This window comes from Nansenia antarctica, assembly GCF_963989245.1.
Source record: "Nansenia antarctica genome assembly, chromosome: 1".
NCBI lineage: Eukaryota > Metazoa > Chordata > Actinopteri > Argentiniformes > Microstomatidae > Nansenia > Nansenia antarctica.
Genome location: NC_137674.1, coordinates 12,302,522 through 12,326,357, shown reverse-complemented (window position 1 = coordinate 12,326,357; position 23,836 = coordinate 12,302,522). Strand labels below are relative to the sequence as shown.

At 44.7% G+C, this 23,836-nt stretch overlaps 2 protein-coding genes across 3 annotated transcripts; both read left to right on the top strand.

The window, feature by feature from the left end:
* Window positions 1-600: 600 nt before the first annotated feature.
* Window positions 601-12,885, top strand: sufu (suppressor of fused homolog). Of its 2 annotated transcripts, XM_080535947.1 has the most exons (13): window positions 601-876; window positions 1,845-1,979; window positions 2,777-2,913; window positions 4,337-4,479; window positions 4,700-4,785; window positions 5,390-5,462; window positions 5,888-6,044; window positions 6,236-6,338; window positions 7,796-7,834; window positions 8,093-8,227; window positions 9,096-9,234; window positions 10,772-10,840; window positions 11,054-12,885. In XM_080535947.1, the coding sequence occupies exons 1-13, from the start codon at window positions 728-730 to the stop codon at window positions 11,141-11,143; spliced, it is 1,455 nt and encodes a 484-aa protein (XP_080392073.1). In that variant the 5' UTR covers window positions 601-727; the 3' UTR covers window positions 11,144-12,885. The 2 variants fall into 2 exon arrangements, with proteins under 2 accessions (XP_080392073.1, XP_080392074.1); XM_080535948.1 differs by lacking the exon at window positions 7,796-7,834.
* A 2,918-nt stretch (window positions 12,886-15,803) lies between these two features.
* trim8a (tripartite motif containing 8a) lies at window positions 15,804-23,658 on the top strand (the record flags this gene model as incomplete). The annotated part of the gene is made up of 6 exons (XM_080530904.1): window positions 15,804-16,395; window positions 21,405-21,500; window positions 21,727-21,960; window positions 22,643-22,674; window positions 22,757-22,872; window positions 22,985-23,658. Exons 1-6 carry the CDS (start codon window positions 15,823-15,825, stop codon window positions 23,656-23,658), a joined length of 1,725 nt encoding a protein of 574 aa, XP_080387030.1. The 5' UTR covers window positions 15,804-15,822.
* Between the last annotated feature and the right edge of the window lie 178 nt (window positions 23,659-23,836).

Here is a 23,836-nt window from a genome sequence, read left to right as displayed (position 1 = left end):
AGAATAATCAAACAGCAGAGAGCGCCCTAAACCAAATAAAATCAGAAGGGCTATGGTAATGGTTGCATGCACACTAGGGGCAGGACATTTGATCACAGTCTACTACATACCAATATCAGAAATTATCTGATAACTCTATCCTATATTTTTGCTCATGGGTAAGATGTTTGAAACAAACAGCTCAAATTTAGTTGCAGTAAAAATGAATAGCATAATTGAATATTGAACATATCATAGCCCTGGGCCAGGGTGAAGACAAATTTAGAATTAGTTATGTTACAACTTTCCCCCAAAAAATCATGGTTGCTTGCTTGTCCTTGGAGATGCACACACAGAATTTGTAGAAGTGACTGACAAAAAAAACAGCCAATTAAAGATCTAAATGTAGTGCCACCTACTTAAAATCATCACTTTCATTGGATAAATTACCCGTCACTCAAGTTATGTCAACGTCCACTTTCACAGAAACGACCAATCATGGAAAGGTTCTCATTGGGGGAGCAACAGGCTTGTTGTAACGGAGCGAGAGAGATCGATCAGTAGTTTTTTTTTTCGTCGTAAACAATAACTACCCAAGAAAAGTTTTCTACCCAAAAAAGTTCTAACATTTGTCGGCCAAAAGATTGCCTTTCTTTCAGCTATTATCGATCGATCGAGGGAGTCTCCCATTATACCCGACAAGGGTAGATTACTTTCGCCTATTCTTTCTCATTTGTTTGGGACTGGGATGGATGAGGTGCGGCCTGGCAGTGGGGCACCGGTCCACGGGATAGCCTCGCTGTTCCCCCCGGGGTTGCAGGCGATCTACGGGGAGTGTCGGCGCCTCTACCCCGATCAGGCGAACCCGCTACAAGTTACAGCCATCGTGAAATATTGGTGAGTAGAGACATCTGAGTAATGTCTATGTATACGCAATCCATTTATGTTTAGTAGGATATGGGGTCTAGAATCCCTGGGACAAAGTTTCCCAAGCCATGGGAACGTCCCGTGTTGTAAATATCACAGGGTATCCGCGGTGTCTTGAAAAGTATTAAAAGTTGATAAATCAATTTTGGGAAAATCAAGACCCTTAATAAGTATTAAAAAGTCTTATCATGATTTTATGAGGTCTTGAATTTTGTAGGCATTTTTCTGAATTAGACTCTGTCCAAAGAGTTTGAGTCCTAAAAACTATTAGTAAAAGTTCATGAATGTATTAGTTTTTATCAAAAAACTAAGATGAACCGGAAATTGTGTTGTATGATAGTGGTCTAGTGAGTCTATTGCAAACTAAAACTGTTAAGTTAAAGGTGTCACTGATGTAAACGTTTACAGCTCGAAGTGGCTGAGGTGAGGTCTGGAAAAGTATTGACAAGGTATTTAAAAAGTCTTAGAAAAGTATTGAAATTAACCTCAAGATTCCTGTATATACCCTGTAGGATATGGGGTCTCGAATCCCTGGGACAAAGTTTTCCAAGCCATGGGAACGTCCCGTGTTGTAAATATCAGCTGTGTAGTGGTGCTTTTCCACTACAGGGCCAGCCCGGTTTATAGTAGTATTTTCACGAATGATCGTACTGGTCAGAAGCTCCCAATCAAAACTTATGTATAAATGTTTGCATGATGTTAAGGGGAACTTTCGTTTGTATGTGTTTAACAACTTTCCGTAACTGCCCAGCTTCCATTCTTTCAAATCAATTTGACTAACCTGCATTTGATGTGTGAGAACACCCGTTTGTTTTGCAGTCAACTCGCAAGATCGCACTATTTATAGTTTAGCCCTTTTCAACTGTTCCACTTCAGTCACTATATGATGGTTTATTAACGTGTGTCTGTCTGCCCGTCTCTCGTCATGCTCTCCACAGGTTAGGGGGTCCTGATCCGCTAGACTACATCAGTATGTACAGGAACGTGGGATGTTCAACCCCGGAAGTCCAGGAGCATTGGCACTATGTCAGCTTTGGACTCAGCGATCTGTATGGAGACAACAGAGTTCACGAGTAAGTAGCTACAGTACTGTGGGCTAAAGCCCCTGGTAGAAACAACCCTTGTTATGGTGCTTTTCCACTACAGTGCCAGCCCGGGTCGACCTGGGTCAGCCCTGTTCTTAGATTCATAATAAGCCAACTGACCCTGAAGGCAGAAGTTGTGAAACCGACTATTGCTAGATATGTGTTAAGTGGGCACCTCATTGACAGTAAACAACCGACTCCACCTCAGTGACAGTTTGCCTCAAAATCAAAGTTCACCAGACATCTGTCTTGTTACGTTCCGGTGTGAGGTGTGCAGATACGGTGGTGATATTAGATAGAACAGTTAGCATAGGTGGATGTACTTGGCGTGGCTAGAGTTGTTTTGATGTTGCATTACACCAAGCTTCGGCAGTGATATAGGTTGATTTAGAGAACATATTTGTTTAAGAGGCACTCTGTTTGACTTCATTGGGCATTGTCAAAGGAAGCAGGGATCCATGATTGTGATGGAGGCCACCAACAGAGACACAGTATTGGAGAAGCAGTGTTCTCCATTGTTTTATAAAACACTGTTGGTGTTGACTAGCTGAGCCTTCCACACACACACACGCACGCACGCACACACACACACACACACACACATTCTTTTGACATTCGGCAGTGTCAGCATGCTTAAGAAACAGATAAACCACAGGTTACTATTGTCTAATTTAACCATTTAACCACCATCTAATTTCTATGCATATACCAGGTAATTTCTGTTGTGTCAAAACATGTTAAATGTACCGTAGAATAAACTGCTCTGGTCTTTGTGTTTGTGTCAGATTCACAGGTCAGGACGGCCCCAGTGGGTTTGGCTTTGAGCTCACCTTCAGACTGAAGAGAGAAGTGGGAGAGACGGCACCCCCAACCTGGCCGGCCGAACTCATGCAGGGATTGGCCCGCTATGTCTTCCAATCAGGTAAGCCAAACTGACCCAGTTTTGAATGGACTTCTGTGGTGGTGTCTTGAGTTTGTCATGTAAACAACATTTGCGTCTGAACTTTGCAGTTGGCAGAGATGCAGTTGGCACACACATGTAATTATGTACTTCCTCCCTCAGACTAAAGCTACAGTTGGGAGGATCTCATGTCTCCATGTTGTTATGTTGTTTTTGTCACAGTCTGTCGACTGTCAATGCTACTATGTCCAGTCCAGTTAATGTTTTATACCTGTTGTGGTGGCCTACAATAGTGTTGACGAGATGGGGGGTTTGGGGTCACAATTGAAGGCTAGGAGCTTGGAGCATGATGTTATTTTCAACCTGGCCAGTGTCTACTCATACTACTACTACTACTACTTCTACTACTACTACTACGGCCACCCTGGTTAATCATAATAATAAGCCGCCATGCATGGTTCCTCTCTCAGGAAGTCTTATTTCCCGTTCTCTGTCTGAGAGAAGTGTATGTAAACACTCATCTGAACAGTATTGTTTTTGCTGCTTCAGAAACTAGTTTCCACCACCCATTAGTGTGTCTGTGTCTGTGGGTGTGCTCTCTCACTATGCCAAGTCCTTTAAATCCCCCTAGCCGTGTGTAATGTATACATGGAGGGCTGGTTTGGGTGGGAGGGGGGGCTCCCCAGCTGGGGTCAATTTGCTCACGGGTGGGCCCTGAAACTGGATGAATGATGGCCTCCCTGGCCCTCTTCTCCCTCTTTCTCCCTCTTTCTCCCTCTTCTCTCTTTTCTGACTGGATTGGGATTACCGTAATAGGATGGATTCCTCATCTCTACAATAGGGTTGGGTGGTAATACCGTGGCATTTGAAAATAGCAACGGTGTCCGTTTCAATACCGTCATAAAAACATTCTGCTGTGCAATGTGTGCATTACATATATACATATATATATATATATATATATATATATATATATATATATATATATATAATATAAACACCTTAATAGTGTTTGTCCAGCACCACTGTTTGTGTGGTTGAAGATGCTATGAAAGTGATGACAGAACTTTTTGTAAACAATGTAATTTGTCAAATAAATAACCTGTCAAAAAAGACGGACTATTTAGAAGCGATCATAATCACGTGTTACGTTGCTGACATGGTCCACCTTTCACCAACCGCTGTCAGGAATTCATCATTTGAAATTGGCAGCTCCCTCAAAGCCCTACAATGTGATTTCTAATCCCGCGGTTATACCATATACCGTATATAACAGTGTCAGAAAATGGATAACACCCAACCCTACTCTACAAAAACTATTTTCTTGCCCTCTTTCTCTCAGATCTGTGTTCTCTTGTGGAGTCAGTGAGGAGAATCTTTGTAACTAGAACAAGTCTCCCTTAGGCTATTGAGATTCACCTCTTCTCTTACTTGTCTTGTGCAGAAAACACATTTTGCAGTGGGGACCATGTGTCGTGGCACAGCCCCTTGGACAACAGTGAGTCTCGGATCCAGCACATGCTGCTGACTGAGGACCCCCAGATCCAGCCTGTCCACACACCGTTCGGCCTGGTTAGCTTCCTGCAGGTGAGAAAAAAATCTAATCCCAGGCTTCAGTTTCGGCCTATAGCACCGGTAGCCTTCATTGTTTATCGTTCATCATTACCTCAAATTCTAACAAAAAAGTGTTGTTGTAGCTGTACGAAGCAAAACTGTATGGTCAAAGATGCGCATCATATCTCATGAGGCATGTCAGATAAGTATGTTGAATGCAGCCCCCACACTCATGCTTTGTCCTACTCTGTAGATTGTGGGTGTGTGTACAGAGGAGCTGCAGGCAGCCCAACAGTGGAATGGCCAGGGCATCTTGGAGCTGCTACGAGGAGTTAATGTGTGAGTCTCTTCAGCCTATCAGGAAATAGCACAGACCAGCGTCATCTGTTGCCAAGAAGCGGAGAAGTGGACCATATTAATACAAACCGCTTAACCTCGACAGCTAATGCATTTACGTTGCAAATGGAAGGCAAGTTAGCTAGCTAGATGGCCTACATACTCAAGTAATTAACAGCTCCATATCGTATGTTTCCTAGCTCGGCCTCTTTGCCATTTATTGATCAGTGCTACTGCAAACACTGCCAGCATGTCACTGTCAGCCATTTATTCTTGCAGGGTAAACACAACTTGTCGTTGTTATGGAAACGGTTGTCTGTGTCTCGTTGCAACACCGCACCACCCAAAAACAACAAAACACAACACCGACACAAGACAACACCAACACCACACCACCCAAACACAACAAAACACAACACCGACACGGCATCATCTGGCCCAGCCGTATGTATTTAGGCAGATGCAGCTGTTTACAAGTACCTCTCTGAGTAGTATTGTGGTAAATCCATTCTGTCCAAGCGTTCCCTGTTATATTATTAACTGTGGGTGAATTATTTCACGTCAGCCTTGTTTTGAAGCCCGTGTGAATGATTGTCTTGGTGTGTAGCGCCGGAGGTCCCTGGCTGATCACAGACATGAGAAGAGGAGAGACCATATTTGACATCGACCCGCACCTACAAGTAAGGCTATTTAGACGAGTTATTTAGACTGTTCCTGTTTTGTTTTAGCTATTTTGTATTTTTCTGTGTTTATTTGTCAGGTGTACTCTAGCCTCAACATGATAAACAGTTTGAGTTTCACTGATTCGTCTTGTCCAGGTGTAGGTCTTATTCTGTTTCTCCTGCAGTTTATTAACAACTCAAAGATGTATTTAGACTGCTGTCTCTTACTACTGCTATGATTAGGCTACCGTTACGACTGCTTACCTGATTCCAGGTATATTTTAAACCATGTTCAAACAGCCCCCCCCTGCTGGCCCAGTCATCACAGTGCACTTTCTGTGACTTGTTTGTATTTGGTCTAGTATATTTGAGTACACAGATCATATTTGTGTGTGTGTGTGAGCTAGTGTTAATGTTAGTGTGTGTGTGTTGCTCATCTCCAGCAGGAGAGAGTGGACCAGGGCATAGAGACAGAGGGCTCCAACCTGAGCGGCGTCAGTGCCAAGTGTGTGTGGGACGACCTGAGCCGACCACCGGAGGACGAGGAGGACAGCAGGTCAATCTGCATCGGGTCCCAGCCACGCAGACTCTCAGACAAAGGTAACACACACACACTTTTAGGATGTGTTAGTCCACTTATCTTAAGCTTATGTTGTGTGGAGTCGAGAAAGCCATCACTGGGTGTACTGTTCTACTAACTGGGTGTACTGTTCTACTAACCCATTTGTAAGGATGGAGTGGCAGGTTGGGAGATAAGTGCGCTAAGTGTGTGTGCTGTTTGCCCCCTGCAGACACGGAGCAGATCCGGGAGGCCCTGAGAAAAGGACTCGAGTTCAACACCAAGGCGGCACTACCACCCATCAACACCCAGAGACAGGGCCACGAGAGACCCCAGTGAGTGTACACACACACACACACACACACACACACACACACCCACACATCCTCTAGCCCAAGGTTTATCTTCACAACCTGCCCAAATGCAGCTTGAGACCGTGCCATCAAATATTTCAAATTGGATAGATGATAGTCAAATAGTTTGGCACTATCAAACATACCATAACGAGGTGTAGCAATTTGATTAACCTTTCAATGAGATGCTCCTTCTGCTCGTACATGAAGTTCATGATCAGGACATCAAAAGCCTTTTAGGGCATGGTGGTATTGGGAATAGGAAGGAATGGCCATCCTCGAAGCCACGTGTCAATATTGCCACCGATGGAGTTTCAAACTCCCACTGCAATGTGGCACTTTGTCCTTCTCCTGTCCTGTCCTCACCTCGGCTCACCGTCAGCACGAGGTTGCACCAGGATCATTCTCCTCATCTCCCATTGGTCCATCCCTCCCGAACCCCCCTGATGTGATATCAGTTGACCCAAGTCTGAACTGTTAAGATGTTTGTTTCTGGGGCTTGAATGTGTCAGGGGTTGTTGGTTTCACCTCAGTCCCTAAGCTTGTGTCTTCTAGTAGTGTATGCATACATCGAAATTGGGTACAATCTGCGACTCTGCACTTTGTCCTGGAACTCTCTGGTCTCGTTGGAGCTTATTGGATAATAAGCAGATAGGGAAATTCCGTAACTACTTCTTCTTTGACGAAGTCAAGATTGGGGAAAACTTTGGGACACTCCCATAGCAACCTGGTCAAAGTAACCGGAAGTTACACATTAACAACGTATGTTTATAAAACACCTTTTGGAATTGTAACAGTATGAATTTCATACTTGATATTTACGTGTGATTTTAACCAATCAACTGCCAATCCAACCAATCAAAAGTTATGCTAGCTGATTATTAATACTACCGTCTATCATAATGGTTGTTCGGTCAAATTTTCTGCAGCCCTGGTGGCAGTTTGCTGATGGTGTACAAATATTTTTTCAATGTTCTTAGCGACACCCAAAACAACATAGCAGGTTAATGATGAAACAACATTAGCGTGAGTTTAGGAGAATGGTGAGGATAAGTTTGGGGGTATTTTTGCTGGGAAGACCCTGCCGCTTTCCCCAAAGTGAGAGGCGTGGTTGTAATGGATTCGTATAGAAGAATGATGTCATAAACGCGACCAGGAAATAGGGTACCAATGGCAGGCAACTTCTCAGAATCTCCTCATTCAGCTTCATTCACTTGAACTCTCCCAGCGAGGATTCAAGAGTCCCCTCACACTCTGAATGTGGCTAGTCATCACTTAAAGAATGTTGCATTTCACGTGTAGAGGAGGGAGGCGGAGCTTATATTACCTGTCTGTCATTGTAGTGGTAGTAGTGGTTGAAGGCCCACACATTTATATGCCTTTTTGGCAGCACTTGGTGGTTAAATGTGGTACAAATTTCCCCCCTGGTTTCTCCATAGACAAACAATGGGCCATTTGCAGAGCCAGCAGTATCAAAGGTAAGAGCAATCGTAGAGATCGTCAAATGTCTCCAAACACCTCTTTTATTGGGAGACACAGGCCACTGCGGGACTTAATATTTTCCTACATAAGATCATCAATGGTCATTTGAATCTCTCTCTCACACTCAATCTACCCTTTCCTCCCTCTCTCTCTTTGTCCTTCTTCTCCTCATCTCGTACCCCCCCCCCCCTCTCTCTCTCTCTCTCTCTCTCTCTCTCTCTCTCTCTCTCTCTCTCTCTCTCTCTCTCTCTCAGGAGTCGGAAGGACAGTCTAGAGAGTGAGAGCTCAGCAGCCATTGTTCCTCATGAGCTGGTGAGGACACGACAACTGGAGAGTGTCCATCTGAAGTTCAACCAAGAGTCTGGCACGCTGCTCCCCCTCTGTCTGAGGTACTAGACACACACACACACACAGGCACATTTTTTTCAAGCAGTGGGACTCTGACCCTCTTTTCTTAAGAATACTATCAAATAAAATTAGAAATGTAGTTCTAGAGATGTTCTAGAGATGTCTCCTCATCTTCTCTCAACTCCTCAGCCGAAGCTGTTAAGGGAAGGTCTGTTTTGAGAGTGTCTTTCAGTTTCTGTAGCCGGAGATGGCCCATGAACTTTGTTTCCCACAGTTCGTACCTTTCCTCATCTCCGTCAAACGCTAGTCGAGACCAACGCGAACTTCTTTCCGATTGTCTCGCCATGGTAGCACTCTGGGCCCATAACCTTTTAAACGTTGGTTATTGCATATTGGCTAAAACCATAACGATCGGACTGCACACTGAACGGAGGAATCATACGGTGTCAGACAGGGTTCATGTTATCAAGGAAGCAACTTTTATTGTGGGAATGGTCACATATATAGGATCAGCTGGCTCAATCATTCATGTCACACAGCTGGTGTCAATCAATCAATTATGCCCCACTCACACTGGGATAGGGATGACTGGTGAGCACACTCATGTCAACAAGTTCTAAAGATGCTAACAGACTGTACAGTTTCAACAACTGTATTTCTAACGAGCCTGGTTGTGATCGTGCAGGTTCAGAGTTGGATCTGCTTTATGTAATCTGGGTCTGTGTGGGGACAGAACAAGGCCACGGCCAGCTTACAGAGAGGCCTTTGTGTGAGGGAGGCTGGAAGACGGAACGACACTGGGGAGCTCCCGCTGTCAGCCCACAGCCATGTCTGTCCACCCCTGCACAGCAGGTCAGACGTGCCTGTGTGTCTCTAATATCTGTCTATCTCTATCTCTCTTCTTTGAAGGGGCCGCTTGCTTCATGGGAGACACTTCACCTATAAGAGTATAAACGGAGACACGGCCATCACGTTCGTGTCCACCGGGGTAGAAGGATCCTTCGCTACAGAGGAGCATCCGTACGCGGCCCACGGCCCTTGGCTACAGGTACAAACACACACATGCTAGCTGCAGGTACACCCACATGGTCCCAGTACACATGGGTTAGAGTGACTCTGGTTAGACCATCACTAGGGCTGGGCTGGTGTCTGATCATGTTTGTCACTAGCGTTGCCACAGAGGTGTAGAAATGAAGGAAAATTGCAAGTAAAATGAGAATAGGCAACGCCAACAATTACAATAAATCATTGAGCCTAAAAGTAGGCCAGTAGAATGACAGAAGTGTCATTTTAAAGTGTATTGAATGCCTAACTCGAGCCCACTCATTTACACCATAACACACACACACACACACACACACACACATCTTTTCAGCTTTGTTGGTAACCTGTTGTTAATTTCTTCACTTAAATGTTATCGATAATAAAGTTGGTAAATTAACTGAACAAAGCCTGTTTTTTCTGAGGATGGCGCCATATTACCTGCATTGAAAATGACCAGCTTTCCAGCTAACTTTGAACTATTGTTGCTAGTGAAAATGGGCAGCTTCTCCAGGGAAACTTGGCTATGGCATCCAGCTTGTGTCCAGAAACAGAACACAGATATGGTCGGTACACCCCAACAATGCTGCGTCTTGGCTGGAGCCCTTCTGCATTCGCAGTGCTATTTTCTTTTGGTATTACCGTATCAACTGCCTTTCAAGGTTGCGTTTACATTTTCAGAATAAACAATGCATGCGCATTGCGCAAGGACTTTGTCTAAGTGAATACAGTAGGCTACAACAGTGAACACACACACACACACACACACACACACACACACGCACGCTCACTCACACAGAGTGAGTGTTGCTGATTGATCATGAGCAGAGCAGAGAAGGCTGTAGAGTACCGTAGTCAGATTTAGACATTGAATATGATATAACAGTTCACGCTGTTCATATAAATAATTTACCAGTTTCTCACAATTATTTATCTCAGGAAATCTGAATGGGTTTGGGCACACAATCAGACTTGTGAAAACTGTTGGACAGTTGGATTTAAAAATGACTGTTACCACAGAGTATTTTGGCAGGAAAGTATAGAAATCTGGATATCTCTCAGGGCTAACACACACACACACACACATATATATACGCAGAGCAGAAAGATCAATCATCTCTCCCTTTTTATCCCCCCCAAGTGCTGAACTGGGGGGTATTCCACGTACGTTGATTAGTATATTCGCGATTAAAAAGAAGGCCTTGTTCGAGCAACTCTGGTGATTGGGATTCAAGCCTCAAGTGATTCCTTGAATTAGAATCAGCCTTGTGTCATCAATGTTCACGCAAGTCCGGTTTGGAAAGTCTCGCTTTGGGCCCGCACCTGGAGTTAGAAGTAGCCCAGAAGAGCCGATTGTCGAAAAGAAGATACTAGACTGGAAAATGACTTGACATCTACTTATTGATCTTTATGAAGACGCAGCCTGCAAATGACTTAAAGAGTGATGCATTATGTCAGGTTGTTGCCTCTGAGCTGAGCCATGTTGCTTGCTACATGGACTGTACACATACGTATGTCATGTTGCTCTCTTGCCTTCCCTCTAGATATTGCTGACTGAAGAGTTTGTTGAACAGATGCTTGGGGACCTACAGGAGCTGAATACGCGTGAGGAGGTGTGTGAAACATTTGACTCCTTTAGAGACGTAGAGTTCATTTCAGTCTATAACACCATTAATAGAACTGTTAGAATTATATTAACTGGAAGCCTTAGACATGCTATGTTGCTATGTTATTAGTTATGTCACCAAGATGGTTATTATTTTTGCTGTGGGAGATAGATATCATTAAATGCTTTTCTCCTTCCTTTTTTTTTTTTTTTTTTTAAGACTAAGTTACCGAAAGAGTACAGTTGGCCAGAGAAGAAGCTGAAGATCTCTGTCCTACCAGACTCTGTGTTCGACAGCCCTCTGCAGTGAGACTGGAGCCACACACACACACACACACACACACACACACTCACACTCACACAGCCTCTCACCCTCACCTTCTTACACCAATCTCTGTGGAGAGACTAGAACAGTACACTCACATAAACACACACACACACACACACACACACACACACACACACACACACACACTAACAAACAAACACACTGAAACATCCTAGCCTACACCTATAGATGCTGTCCCTTGGCTGGGGGCTCAGGCCCATCTTGACCCACCACGGTGGTCTGCCAGACTCTGCCATACTGACCCTGTCCTCCCTCCCTCCTGAGACTGAACTACAGTTGGATACAGTCAGGAGATTATGGAGGGTTTTATCTGGAGGATTCATCTTTTTGTCACTTTGCCTAAGACTAGATTCCTTACTGTCCTCACAGACTTTACTGTTTATGAAATGTCTGGAAACACTACAGAAACTTCTCTGTCCAGATTGTTTTCTAGTCGATGGGAGTAGGAGTCATGGGTTAGATGTTGACTGGAAGGAGAGATACAAAATACTGGATGTTGTCATTCCAGACAGCCCAGCTCCTAAGAGTCAATATTTCACACTACACTACATGAATGCTAGTGGGAGCATTGGTGATATAGACACAGGAGATTCACAATGGGGATGAGCCAGAGCCATATGTATGTAGAGATGTATGTACTATGTAGTACATATATGACTGGTTTGCAAGGTGTGAAAGCGGAGGAGCACAGGCAAAGACACAGACCTGACTAGAAGGGAGATCCCCCCCTCGCTGCATCTGATTTAGATCCAGGGTCAGCACGGTGTTTCCTTCACTAGGGCTACATTCCATTTCAAAATAAAGGGTGACAATTTAACAGTGTTCTTTTAAAAGCGGGCCTATGTATAGTATCCATGTTGTTAAAGTGCTGGACATTCTTTTTCAATGTTTCTTGTATGTGTACGGACATGCCAAAGTTGCTAGAAGTGGAGCAGAGAGGTTACAATGCTGTTTGGGTCTCATAGGATCACAGTTCTGTGATTTTTAGGTTTTTATTGAACAGACTGAACTTTTATTCAGTTGCCAGCCTCTGTGAAAATCAATCAGACCACATGAATCTTTTGTTTTATTGTGTGTCCTTTGTCAAATATTTGATGTGCAGCATCAACCTGTCATATTTTCTCTTTACCAAGAAATAACTAATCAAATAGAACTTATCGAAGCTGAGGTCCATTCTACATGTATTGAACGCTCATTTTGAAATACGGTCTTAGTTATGAAACCAAAGCCTGTCCTCTGTCCTTCATGTCTCCCTCACAAGAGTTTATCCTTAATGATTTATGTAAATCAAATGTACCTGAATGCATTTTCTGAATAGACTGTATTCACTGCCTCCTGCTCCTGTGTTTTCATGTCAGGTTCTATCCACTGAAGTTTAGTTATTTCCATTAATGATATTTCTTTGGTTAAATCAAGGTTAGCTCGACATTCTTTATCCAGCATCCCACAGATATTCCTGACGCCATGACTGCATTCTATTCATTGCTTGTTGAATGACTTTTTCAACAGTTGCCTCCTGTTTTTCACAAAATGTTCTCTACAAGTATTGTTTTCTCTTTTTGTATTCTTAGTGAAAGTGTAAAAAAGAGCTTTTATTAGGGCATTTTCTTTTTTTTAGAAGTGATTGTGATATTGTGTTTTTATTATTTTATGATGAATCACTAAACTGCCTATGCTTTTGTAATCCCAAGTGCATTAAAGTTATTTACATTAAAGTCATTAAATGCCTGGCTGGTCAGTCTTTGTCTTGTAACTACAGTGTTGACAGACAAGATGGCAACAGAACATGAGCACAGGTAGAAGCCTAAAAAAGTCAACATGTTTGTTCATAAAAGAACAAGAGATGAGATTTACATTTAGCGGTACAAAGTGTTTTATTTTCATATTTGTTTTATTAAGTCTTAGCTACAGCGGCAACACCATTCATACCCTACCTCCTAACCCTCCTTTGAATATTGAAATAATGAACATTATCATTGATGAGCCTCCACAATGAGGCGTTGCCCTTTTAAACATACAGCTGCGTCATTGATCCTGTATGACTGAGTGCAGGTGTTGTTTGCTTTGCAGTCCACCCCCCCTGCTCTATGGTGATGGATTCTGCCTTGCAGAAGTACTCCCTTTACATTTTTGGCATTTCGCAACTTTTATCCAAAGCGACTTACAACAAATACATGATTTGTCTAAGTCATCTATCCATCAGTCATTATAAGAAAAAGTAATCTAAGCTATAACTAGGGGTCATAGTTACCATACTATGGCAGTTACCATACTAGAAGAAGGAAGACTTTTAAAAATGTATTTATAGTAGAGAAACTGTACAGGGGGTAGTGGGGAGGAGGAGATCTTTAGGAGGACAGTTCAAATGTAGCCTGAAGAGAGATGGGTCTCACTACCTTTCCCTCCATGTCCCCCAGATAGAAATGGCCTCTTACCACAAATCTAGGATCAGATTACCCAACCCCCAATCCTATACCCTTGACCATTATAGGGATTACGAAATATCTGATTTGTTATCAGTGGTTAGGACAATGTCTACATTAAAACAGTGGGGTCCTTCTAAAACAATAAGAACTTTCAAGAAAACAAATCAAAATGGTATTATGATGTAAAGCATAGTATAATAACCATATCCTCATCTAATTTAATGTATGTGGATCAAAACAAAACAGACAGAGCGCTGAGCTGAAAGATGACATTAATCTTTATTCTCAATGCATAATTTCTCATAAGGTCATAACGGCGCTCAGAATAGTTGCCCTTTTAAATCTAGCCCCGCCCCCTTACCACTCTGACTCCTCCTCTTATGTATCTATTCATCAGAGCAACGCATCCGGGTACTTTCCCGTCATGTCCACGCCCCTTTTTGGGTGATAGAAGCGGAGAAGTTTGACTGGCGGTCAATGGGAATTTCTGGTCTTCGCTCCTTTAATCCGATAAAATAAGAAAACCGTAGTGCTTTTTAGATATTAGGAGCCCAAATCCGATGGCCAGTTAGGCAAACTATTATATAGTGTCGTTTCCGATCAATGATCGACGTCGTTATATAGAGAAAACTAATGAAATAGGGGTTGATTTAATCAGAGCAGTCATACGTCATCTTCCTGTCATCTGGGATTTGTAGTTCTTCATTTGATTTGCCGTGTCAATTATTTTCATGATAAAACGTCATAACATCTTCATATACACCATACAGGATAAATACTGATTAACAGTAGGCTACTTTGGCAAATGCCCATTGAACAGATTTATTTATTATCCTATCTTAAGAAAACTAATGTAACACTCTCATCTGGGGATTGTGACGGGTCACGTGGTTCTCAGGTGGGGGTAGGGGGTAGGGTCACGTGGTTCTCAGGTGGGGGTAGGGGGGAGTCAGTGTAAGCCCTATTCAGAGTTGCGTCCCGTGTGTCTACATTCCTCTCATCAAGGCGCTCGAGAGAAGAAGAAAGAAAAAAAAATCATAAATAATAATCCAGATAGCGACCGGAATACTGCGCTTCGGATATACAAAGGACTTGACTTGGACCCTAAAACCCGAAAGAAACGCTTGATATGACGGAGCGTTTCTAAAGCCTTCTGATGTTCTCTGTGTTCACGGACTAAAGCTGAGCTGCAGCGCACAGATGAGATATGAAAGTAAATAGTAGCGTTGCTTTTTAAATTCAATTTAAAGAGGAAAACAAGATGGCTGATGACAGAAAGCAAACAAGGGCTAAACGGTGCCGTTGCCTTTAAGACTAAATAGGGTAGTTATAAAAATCTATATTGTATGCGTTTGGTAGAGGCGTTAACTGTGCTTGATCTATTTTGTAACTATTATATATACAACCGATACAATCAAGGACACTGGCTTTCGCCTATCCTCCGCTTTGCCTGTTACAATGTATCCTTGTTTGCTCGGTTGACTTCCTCTTCATGCGATGGAATTCAGAATCATATCGCTGCCACATTTCTGTTCCGTTCTGCCAACGAGTTTAACCATTTGTATTTGATAGCTTCTAGACCTATTCTTTAAATGGATATTGTAGCCCATTGCCTTCTCAGGGTATATTGACAAACATTTGAGCTTGTTAGAATAACACCTGGGTGATGCTGTTAGAGTGGTATTGATTATGTAGCCAAGTGGTATCAAGACACAGGAAAGATTTTCCCATCTTGGGACAAAATAAAATCACTCTTCTGACATTTTATGACCTAAAAGTCGAGTTGTTTTTGAGTTGCCAAACAAACTGACTGCATTTGGTCAACTTCTGTGTCGACTCTCCTCGTGTCTCCAGATGGAGATCGTCCTTCCACACAGAGTTAAAGACCTGCGCGCTGAGAGGAGAATCTGTCCCGTCAGAATGTCCCTTCGCCTCTGTGCCATGCCATCTGTGTCCAACATATGAACGGTAACAGTCAACTCGGGATGCTTTTGATATGTATCCTGGACTCTAATTGCTCTCCAAATTATTCAGAATCAAGACATGTATGAATCGAGTCTTTTCCCAGAGTGCTTGGATTAAGAAGGACACTATCCTTCCCAAATAGAAAGCCTTCTGGAACAAGGGGACGATTTTTCTTTTGACTTGACAACCTGCTTTTACTGTAACAAGACTCATTGGGAACATTACTTTGTGGGATCCACATTGGGCGTCATGGCGGACAGCTGGAAGAACTGCTTTGAAGAGGAGCTCATCTGCCCCATTTGTCTTCACATCTTCGAGGAGGCCATCCAGCTGCCGTGCAAGCACAACTTCTGCCGGGGCTGCATCTCCGAGGCGTGGGCCAAGGACTCGGCCATGGTCCGCTGTCCCGAGTGCAATCACGTGTACAATCAGAAACCCACCCTGGAGAAGAACCTCAAACTGACCAATATAGTGGAGAAGTTCAACTCCATCAACGTGGAGAAGACCTCCACCGTGTTACACTGCGTCCTGTGCCGACGGGGCCCTCCGCTCCCGGCCCAGAAGGTTTGCCTGCGCTGCAACGCGCCGTGCTGCCAGTCCCACGTCCAGACGCACCTCCAGCAGCCCTCGGCCACCCCGGGACACCTGCTGGTGGACGTGGAGGAGGTGAGGGCCTGGAGCTGCCTGCAGCACGACGAGTATCGGCTGTTCCACTGCGAGGCGGAGCAGGTGGCCGTGTGCCAGTACTGCTGCTTCTCCCGCTGCGCCCACAGCCACGGACACGCGGTCTGCGACGTGGAGGTGCGGCGCAAGGACATACGGGTATGTATGAATGAATGAATGAATGGTCTTTATTGTCATTGATATAGTACAGGTACCAAACAACGAAATTTGGGAGGGGGGGCTCCCCTGGTGCTAGGAAAAAAAACTAAAAACAAGAAGGGAAAAGAGCTGGTTTACATAAATAAAGGCTGTAGGTACTATTTACACAGCCGTTCCCTATGAGTATTACAATAAAAATGTACATACAAATGTACTTAAACACTTAAAAGCACAGATTTTGGGAGCTCCCCCAGCCTTGCGTCAGAGCGCGCCGCCATTTATCAAGGTATGTATGTAGGCCTACATACCCAGCCATCACCTTGTCTTGAGATGTCTTAATAAGATGTCTTAATTAACCAAATTGTCTGTCAAGATGTCTTAAGACCTAACCTGAAGACATGCACTCATGATGCACTCACTTAAGACATGGAGCATAAGAGCCATATTTTCTGTGTCTTGAAGACACAGAACATCTTGAGATGTCTTAAGACACTGAATATCTATAGTATACAGCAAGAGAGCAAGTAGGCTCAGGCTAGAAATATGGATAGGTCTATTCTCACCTAGCAAGCCAAGCAATGGTCTCTGACACACACACACACACACACACACACACACACACACACACACACTTTCAACAGACAGATTTTCTAATGTTATTTTATTTTTGGTAACCGTAAACTGGTCCCTTTCCCTCTGTGCATTATCATATTGGTCTCAGCATGCATGTATGGTGCGGGCTAATAGGATAATGTTTGAAATGAGAGCTCTGTAAGCTCCAGATTACTCTGCCTGTGCTGAGTGAATACTGTAACAGACACACTTGTCAGTGGCAAGGTGAACTGATGGCAGTCGCTGCATACTGAAGAAGGCCGAGACTGAAGCCTCTCCTTCACGTGTCTCTTCTGTCATCACTGATCTGAAACAACCAGACAGATGAAAAGCTGTCCCTCAGGAAGAGGTTGTCCCTAACCTTCAAGCGAGTTAACACAATATTTAAAACCGTTGATGATTGAGAAGTGTCATGGAGGAACTTCATCCTGCTCCTTTTAACATTGCCCAACACTCCCTATGCCCTTAATTAGGATTAAGTGATGCAGTCTATCCAAACAGGAAATAATGACTACATGGTATGGGGGCAAATTCCTGGCAGAATGTGGTCTAGTTCATTCTTGTCAGTATCTTTGTTCTCATGACAGTTGATGTGTTTTATCCACGAGGGAACAGGTTGTTAGTCACACACACACACACGTATGTAATCACACACATGCACACGCACACATATAGGGTTAACTTAAAATAACGTTTTACCCACGTGTGTCACTCCAGCTAGCGCTGATGACTAATGATCTGTGCTGTTGTGGGTTTGGCAGGGCCGGGCCAGGCAGGGGAGGCGTGGAGGAATGCCTCTCTCCACATTGCCAATGTGTCATGGCTTCTACAACAGCCAACATTCAGCCAGGGAGGGAGAGAGAGAGAGAGAGAGACGAGGGAACAGGGTTATAACACACACAGGCTTCATTTAATTCCTTAAAGTTTTTCTTTTTACACCATTCTACTCCCCTCGATCTGAGATTACTGGGTTGGGAATAGCCACCTGTACTTTCTCCATTATTACATTCGACGTACTGTACTGTCTGCCATGTTGGCACCAAATGTTATGATGAAGCATTCTAACTTGGAATAAGATAGATAGAAGATTGCCGGGAACGTTTGGTGCCAATATGTAGACCATATACTTCTAAAGCTTAAGCGGTGTGTGTCTATAGATCTCTGAGGGAAGGGGAGTCAGAGGGGGAGTCACTGAGGGAAGCTCTCTCCCCACAGCTGCTCTCCACGCACACATCCTTCTGTTCTTTCGCAGCTGCTTCTTTAGTAGGGTGACTCAAGTCATCCTGGAGTCAGACTGCATAGCAACCACCCCCTCTTCTCTGTCCCACTCCTTGCCTCTTGGCATTATGGGTGGGGTTTGGTTTGAGTCCAGCCAGGGGTGCTCTTCCCCACGCCCACCACAGGAAGGGTGTGTTCCCCAGTCGCCCCCTCCATCCGCCTTCCCAACTGAAGCATCCTGATCTCACACACACACACACACACACACACACACCTCACTCTCGCTCTCTTTTTCTCTGGCCAGCTGTGTACTGGGAGTGGGGCCAGCAGTAGCTCTTAGGAGAGAGTAGTTCCCAGCCTGTCTTCACATGCTGAGTCTGCTCCTCTCCTCAGGTCTACCCCCCCCTCCCCCCCTCCCCAACCCCACATATGCACATACCGGGTCAACGTCAGTGTGCAATAACATTGACAAGATGCAGGACGGTGTAGGAAAAAAGTATATTGTAGTATATAAAGTAGAATCGTCCATTCCATAAATGGTGTGCTTCCCTTGATTTCCCCTACGGTATGATGCTAATGTTTCTCATGAGGGAGCCATGTGTTGTTCAGTCTCTTCAATGTGATAGGGTATTGATAAGATCTGTTGATAGTGAGCCTAATATCCCTGGTATTCTAACTAAAGGTCTGATCTGAGATGTCTGAGCGAAGGCACACAGGGCTCTTTGTCCAAGTGATTAAAGGCGTCACTAATCTGAATGTGGGGTTGTGATACTGAGTCATTTTCAAAGGTCTGTTTTGGTATTATTGCATCTGGATGGAATGTAGTCGGTTTATGTGGTAAAGAAAATCACAAATACATTGATACAGAAATGTGTTTCCTTTTGGGATTTCTGTTCTTTATCGACTGGTGATAAATAATCCCAAACGTTATGTACCCCATTTGACCCAATTCACAATAAAAAAAATGGCATAAAGCAACACAACAGACATTACTGTGCAGGCCTATTCGGTCTGAGACCAGACACTTCCCACACAACCTAATAGATTAGTTTCTAACGAACTTGAACAGGAAATAACGTTTTTTCTTTCTTATTGGACTTTCCTGAGGGCCTTGTGTGTCTGAGTCAGTTCCTTGCAATATGTCGATGACATTAGATGTGGGAAATTGCCGTCAGTTGATTGTGAAAGGCTCTCTGTTTGCTGTAACCAGGGATCTTAATTTAAACATGAGAATACTGGCAGACCAGTGGGGCTCTGGGCGCCTGAATAGGACAGTGGGGAAAGTGATCATCAGAGTTTTATCTTGATAAAGGTAGGCTTTCACACTTGGAGAGAGCAGGCTAGGCGGATCAGTACCCAGACAGGTTGAACTGTTTCCATCTGGGTTATTTCAGACACAGAAGTCTGAGGGGGAACTGGAGGAGATGACAATAGAGGAAGATTGCCCAAGCAGAAGTGTCCAGGCACACAGACAAGCCGGTGACATGGCATCAACACCATACAAGCAGTTTAGAGTTTGTAAATAAGCATTGAAGAAGGTGAACGCCACACAAATACCGTGCCAATAATCCATGTCGAATCCTGTATGATATGGTTGGTGTTCGCTAGAGAGATGTGGAGGATGTGTGGTGAGTACTGAGCAAAGTGAAAGAGTCTGTTTTATGTCGAGGCCTGATGTGTGTTCTCCTATGCAATAGTTTGACTGGGTTTTGCAGCTGCTCCCTGGTTTCAACTCACACCTGGTCAGACCTGCGTAGACCTCACTTTGAAAGAGGGGAGGGAGGGGGGGAAAGAGTGTAAAGTCTGGATGTTGAGGGAAAGAGTTGATCAACGTATAAGGGCAAATGGAGGATAATGAAAAAAGGGTCGAAAGAAAAGGAAGAGTAGAAGAGGATATGAAGAGTTGTGCGCGCGTGTGTGTGCAGAGGGACCGTCTAGAGCCGTGTGTGTTAACGCTCTGCTCCGGTCCCTCGTCTGTGTCTGTCCTTACTCTCTGTTGGACACAAACTCAGAGCAGAACACAGAGCAGAATAATGCAACAACGGTAGTAATGTTCACTGCAGTAACACAGGCCAGTTGAGTGTTCTGTTTTTGTCTACTAAAACTACTTGTCTTAGGTCTATATTCAACCAAGGGATCAGATTTCTGTGGTTTACAGTAGTGGCAGACACACACAGTACCCAGAGCAATGTAATGTCCCAGCTCGAAAATGTTTGTACGGAGCTTGAGTCAAGCATAACAATCTGCAGAAATAAACATTTTCACCATTTAGGTGTGAAATTCTCAGTAAGATAGGCCTACCCCCCCCCCCCCCCCACCCCTCTCACACTGACCCACCAAAACCTGCCAAACTAAGTCCCTGAGGTCCTACAAAACAAGAAGGCTTCTCCCCTCCTGAGAGAGAGAGAGAGAGAGAGAGAGAGAGGTTTACTGACACTGTTGTTTGTCTGTGGGACTGTGAGAGCTGTTAGCTGCTGAAGAGGCCTGTTGCCTTGGTATCAGAGCAGAGCCACTGGGACCCACTCACCAGGGGCCACAGGAATGTATCCTCTTTCTGTTTCTCCCTTTATTCCTGTCTTCTTTCTCTTTTTTTAGGTCTTTCTCTCCTTCTTTCTCTTGCTCTGTCCGTTGACCTGTAAAAGCTGTGGCCACACACACACACACACAGAGAACGAGAGGGCAGACCCTGGTGTCATGCACACAGACCTGATAATCTGTCACTGACACAGAAGACAGCGTAAACAAAGGGAGCGATATTGTGCAAAATGAAAAAGGCTCTCTCTCTCACTCCCCCCCTTTCCTATCTTCTTTCCCGCTCTGCTCTCTCCCTCTCATTCAATCTCACTTTCTCTGTCTGTTCTGTGTTCTCTCTCTACTCACTCACACACACACACATTTTTGTCAGTGGTAACTGGTGAAATTACCCTTAGGTGGGTTAGTGGTAATAGGTGGTAATAGAGGCGTGTTCATGACAATGGGCAGGTCAAGTGCCATCAGCTGTGCAGATTTTTTCCTCCTAATTCAGACACTCCCCATAGTGCCACTGCCAACGGCCCTCACTAGCACCTGTGTTTGCACTAAACCTTGTGTGTCTGTGTGCATCAGTGTCTTATGATGTATTTTATGTTCTCATACTGACCTCCCCTCCCCTGTCTCCCTCTCTTTCTCTCCCGCTCCAGCATATGTTAATGAGACAGCAGGAGAGGATTGATGATCGGGTTCAGGACATTGAGGAGCAGCTCTGTAAGCTGGAGTCAGACAAGTCACAGGTGGAGGTAACTGACACACACTCGCATACACACACTACACCTGTCTCGCTCTTGAGTGTAGAGGAGCTACTTTAATTGACTCGGTTTGTATGGTACAGTGGTATGCACTGTAGGCTCATTGTGTCTATCTCTACTGGCAGTAAACATACTATTACCTCTGTGTCTGAGCCATAGAGACCCACTCTCAGTGTGTGTGTGTGTGTGTTTGACTCTAACCCCTCTCTCTTAATAGGATGCAGTGTGTGATCTGAAGGAGCAGGTGAGAGCTCAGTACAGACGGATGCAGGCAGTGTTGGAAGAGGACCTGGGTGAAACCATGCAGCTGCTTGATAAAGCCCATTCGAGATACCGGCAGGAGAATGCCCAGCAGGCACTGCAGCTCAACGAGAGACGACAAGAAGTAGACAAACTCCTCAACTCAGTACAGATGGTCTTCGACAGAGCGGAGGACATTAACTTTATGAAGGTAGAACACACACACACGCACACACACACACTGAAAACTGTATTAGGAACACTAATACTGGATAGGGCCTCCTATCTTTGCTCTCAAAACAGCATCAATTCTTTGTGGCATTCCACAAGATTTTGGAGACATTCCTTTAAGATTCTGGTCCATGATGGCATGATTGCATCACGCAATTCCTGCCAAGATTCCAGATTTTTCAGATGCACTTTCAAACTGTGAATCTCCCATTCTACCACATGCCAAAGGTGTTCCATTGGATTCAGATTTAGTGACTAGGAACTAGGCCACTGAAGAACACTGAACTCATTGTCATGTCCATGAAACTAGCTTGAGACTTCAGCTTTGTGACCTGGTGCATCATCATGCTGGAAGTAGCCATTAGAAGATGGGTACATTGTGGCCATGAAGGGAGGCACATGGTCAGCAACAATGCTCAAATAGGCTGTGGCATTCAAACAATGATTGACTGGTATTAATGTGCCCATTAATATAAGTGTGCCAAGAAAACATCCCCCAGACCATTACACCACCTGAATGAATGAGATGGTGTACAGGTGTTCCTAATACATTATTCAGTAAGTGTATGTACACCCACACAAACAAATGTATCTTTTAGGGAAGACCAACTCTCACAGCAGATCTGAATGATCACACTAATCTGTTTTTGTTTTTCTTTCAGAATACCAAACCGGTGAAGCTATTAATGGACAGGTAAGCATTTCTACTTGACACATTTGAGAAATTAAACGAAGCGAGCTGTGTGTGTGACTTGTGTCTGGTTTGTACCATTTAGGTCTCAGTTGTGCCTTGGTAGTGGTCTCCCACCACACAGAGTGGGCCACCTCAACTCTAAACTCCTCCTCTCTGAGACTGCCAAGAAAGAGAAGAACCTGCGGAAGATGCTGGAAGGTAAGAGAGAGGCTTCCAGACTGTTCTCATCAAATGAATTAGTAATTTCTTGTAGATGTTCTTGCTCTATTCTTAAAGTCCAATAAAAATGTATTCTCTCTCTCTCTCTCAGCTCCATTCAGTGCTCCCTCCCTCCTCCAGACGATTCCGTATCCGTGCAGTTCTAACATCTCCGGTTCTAGTTCCAGTGGAGCAGAGAAGCGTAAACACTCCGCAGCCTTCCCAGAGGGCAGTGCTGGGACCCCCGGCTTCCTGGAGCCTCCTCTAGGGAGTGCCAGCAGCAAGCTGTCCTTCTTGGGTGGTCAGGGTCACCAAGGAACCTCCAATGCCGAGGGTTCCTCCTCTCAGGCCCCTAACTCCGGCCCTGCCCTGGTCCCCTGCAGCTCAGCCCAACACATGGTGGGTCTGGGGGCCGGCTCCAGCGCTTCGCCCTCGGCCCCCCACCACGCGGGCCCCGTGTTCCCCTCCTCACACTTCCCCAGCGGGGGCCCCTCGCAGCAGGCCATGCTACCCCAGTACGGGGGCCGTAAAATCCTCATGTGTACCATGGATAACTGCTACTGTTCCGGGGTCCCGCCGCGCGCTCACCCTCCGTACCCACGATCGGGCTCCTTTCCCTGGGTGAGCTCGCAGGATTATCCCCATCACCCCCATCTGTCCACTGGAGCCCAGTCGCTGCAGGGGCTGTCCATGAGGGACTGGATGGACGCCTCCCAGACACACAGACACCCAGACTTCTATGGGCTCTATGGACAGCCCTCAGCCAAACACTACGTCACTAGTTAACCACCCACAAGCGTCCGGAGATCATTGCATATGCGTCATTTAGTATCTTATTGTTTTGTTTTTCCTCGTCTTTCCTTTTGTTTTTGGTTCAGAGGATGAGTCCAGTGTGTATGACAGTGAAACTGTATATGTGGTTTCTGTCCTTTAAAACATCTTTGAATCAATCTTCTTCCTTACT

Excerpts from the sequence above, each read along its gene's own strand:
- sufu (XM_080535947.1), top strand. The coding sequence starts at position 728 with ATGGATGAGGTGCGGCCTGGCAGTGGGGCACCGGTCCACGGGATAGCC. Across the intron at positions 4,480-4,699 it reads GCCTGGTTAGCTTCCTGCAG|ATTGTGGGTGTGTGTACAGA; the intron begins GTGAGAAAAAAA and ends CCTACTCTGTAG. Across the intron at positions 10,841-11,053 it reads AGCTGAATACGCGTGAGGAG|ACTAAGTTACCGAAAGAGTA; the intron begins GTGTGTGAAACA and ends TTTTTTTTTAAG.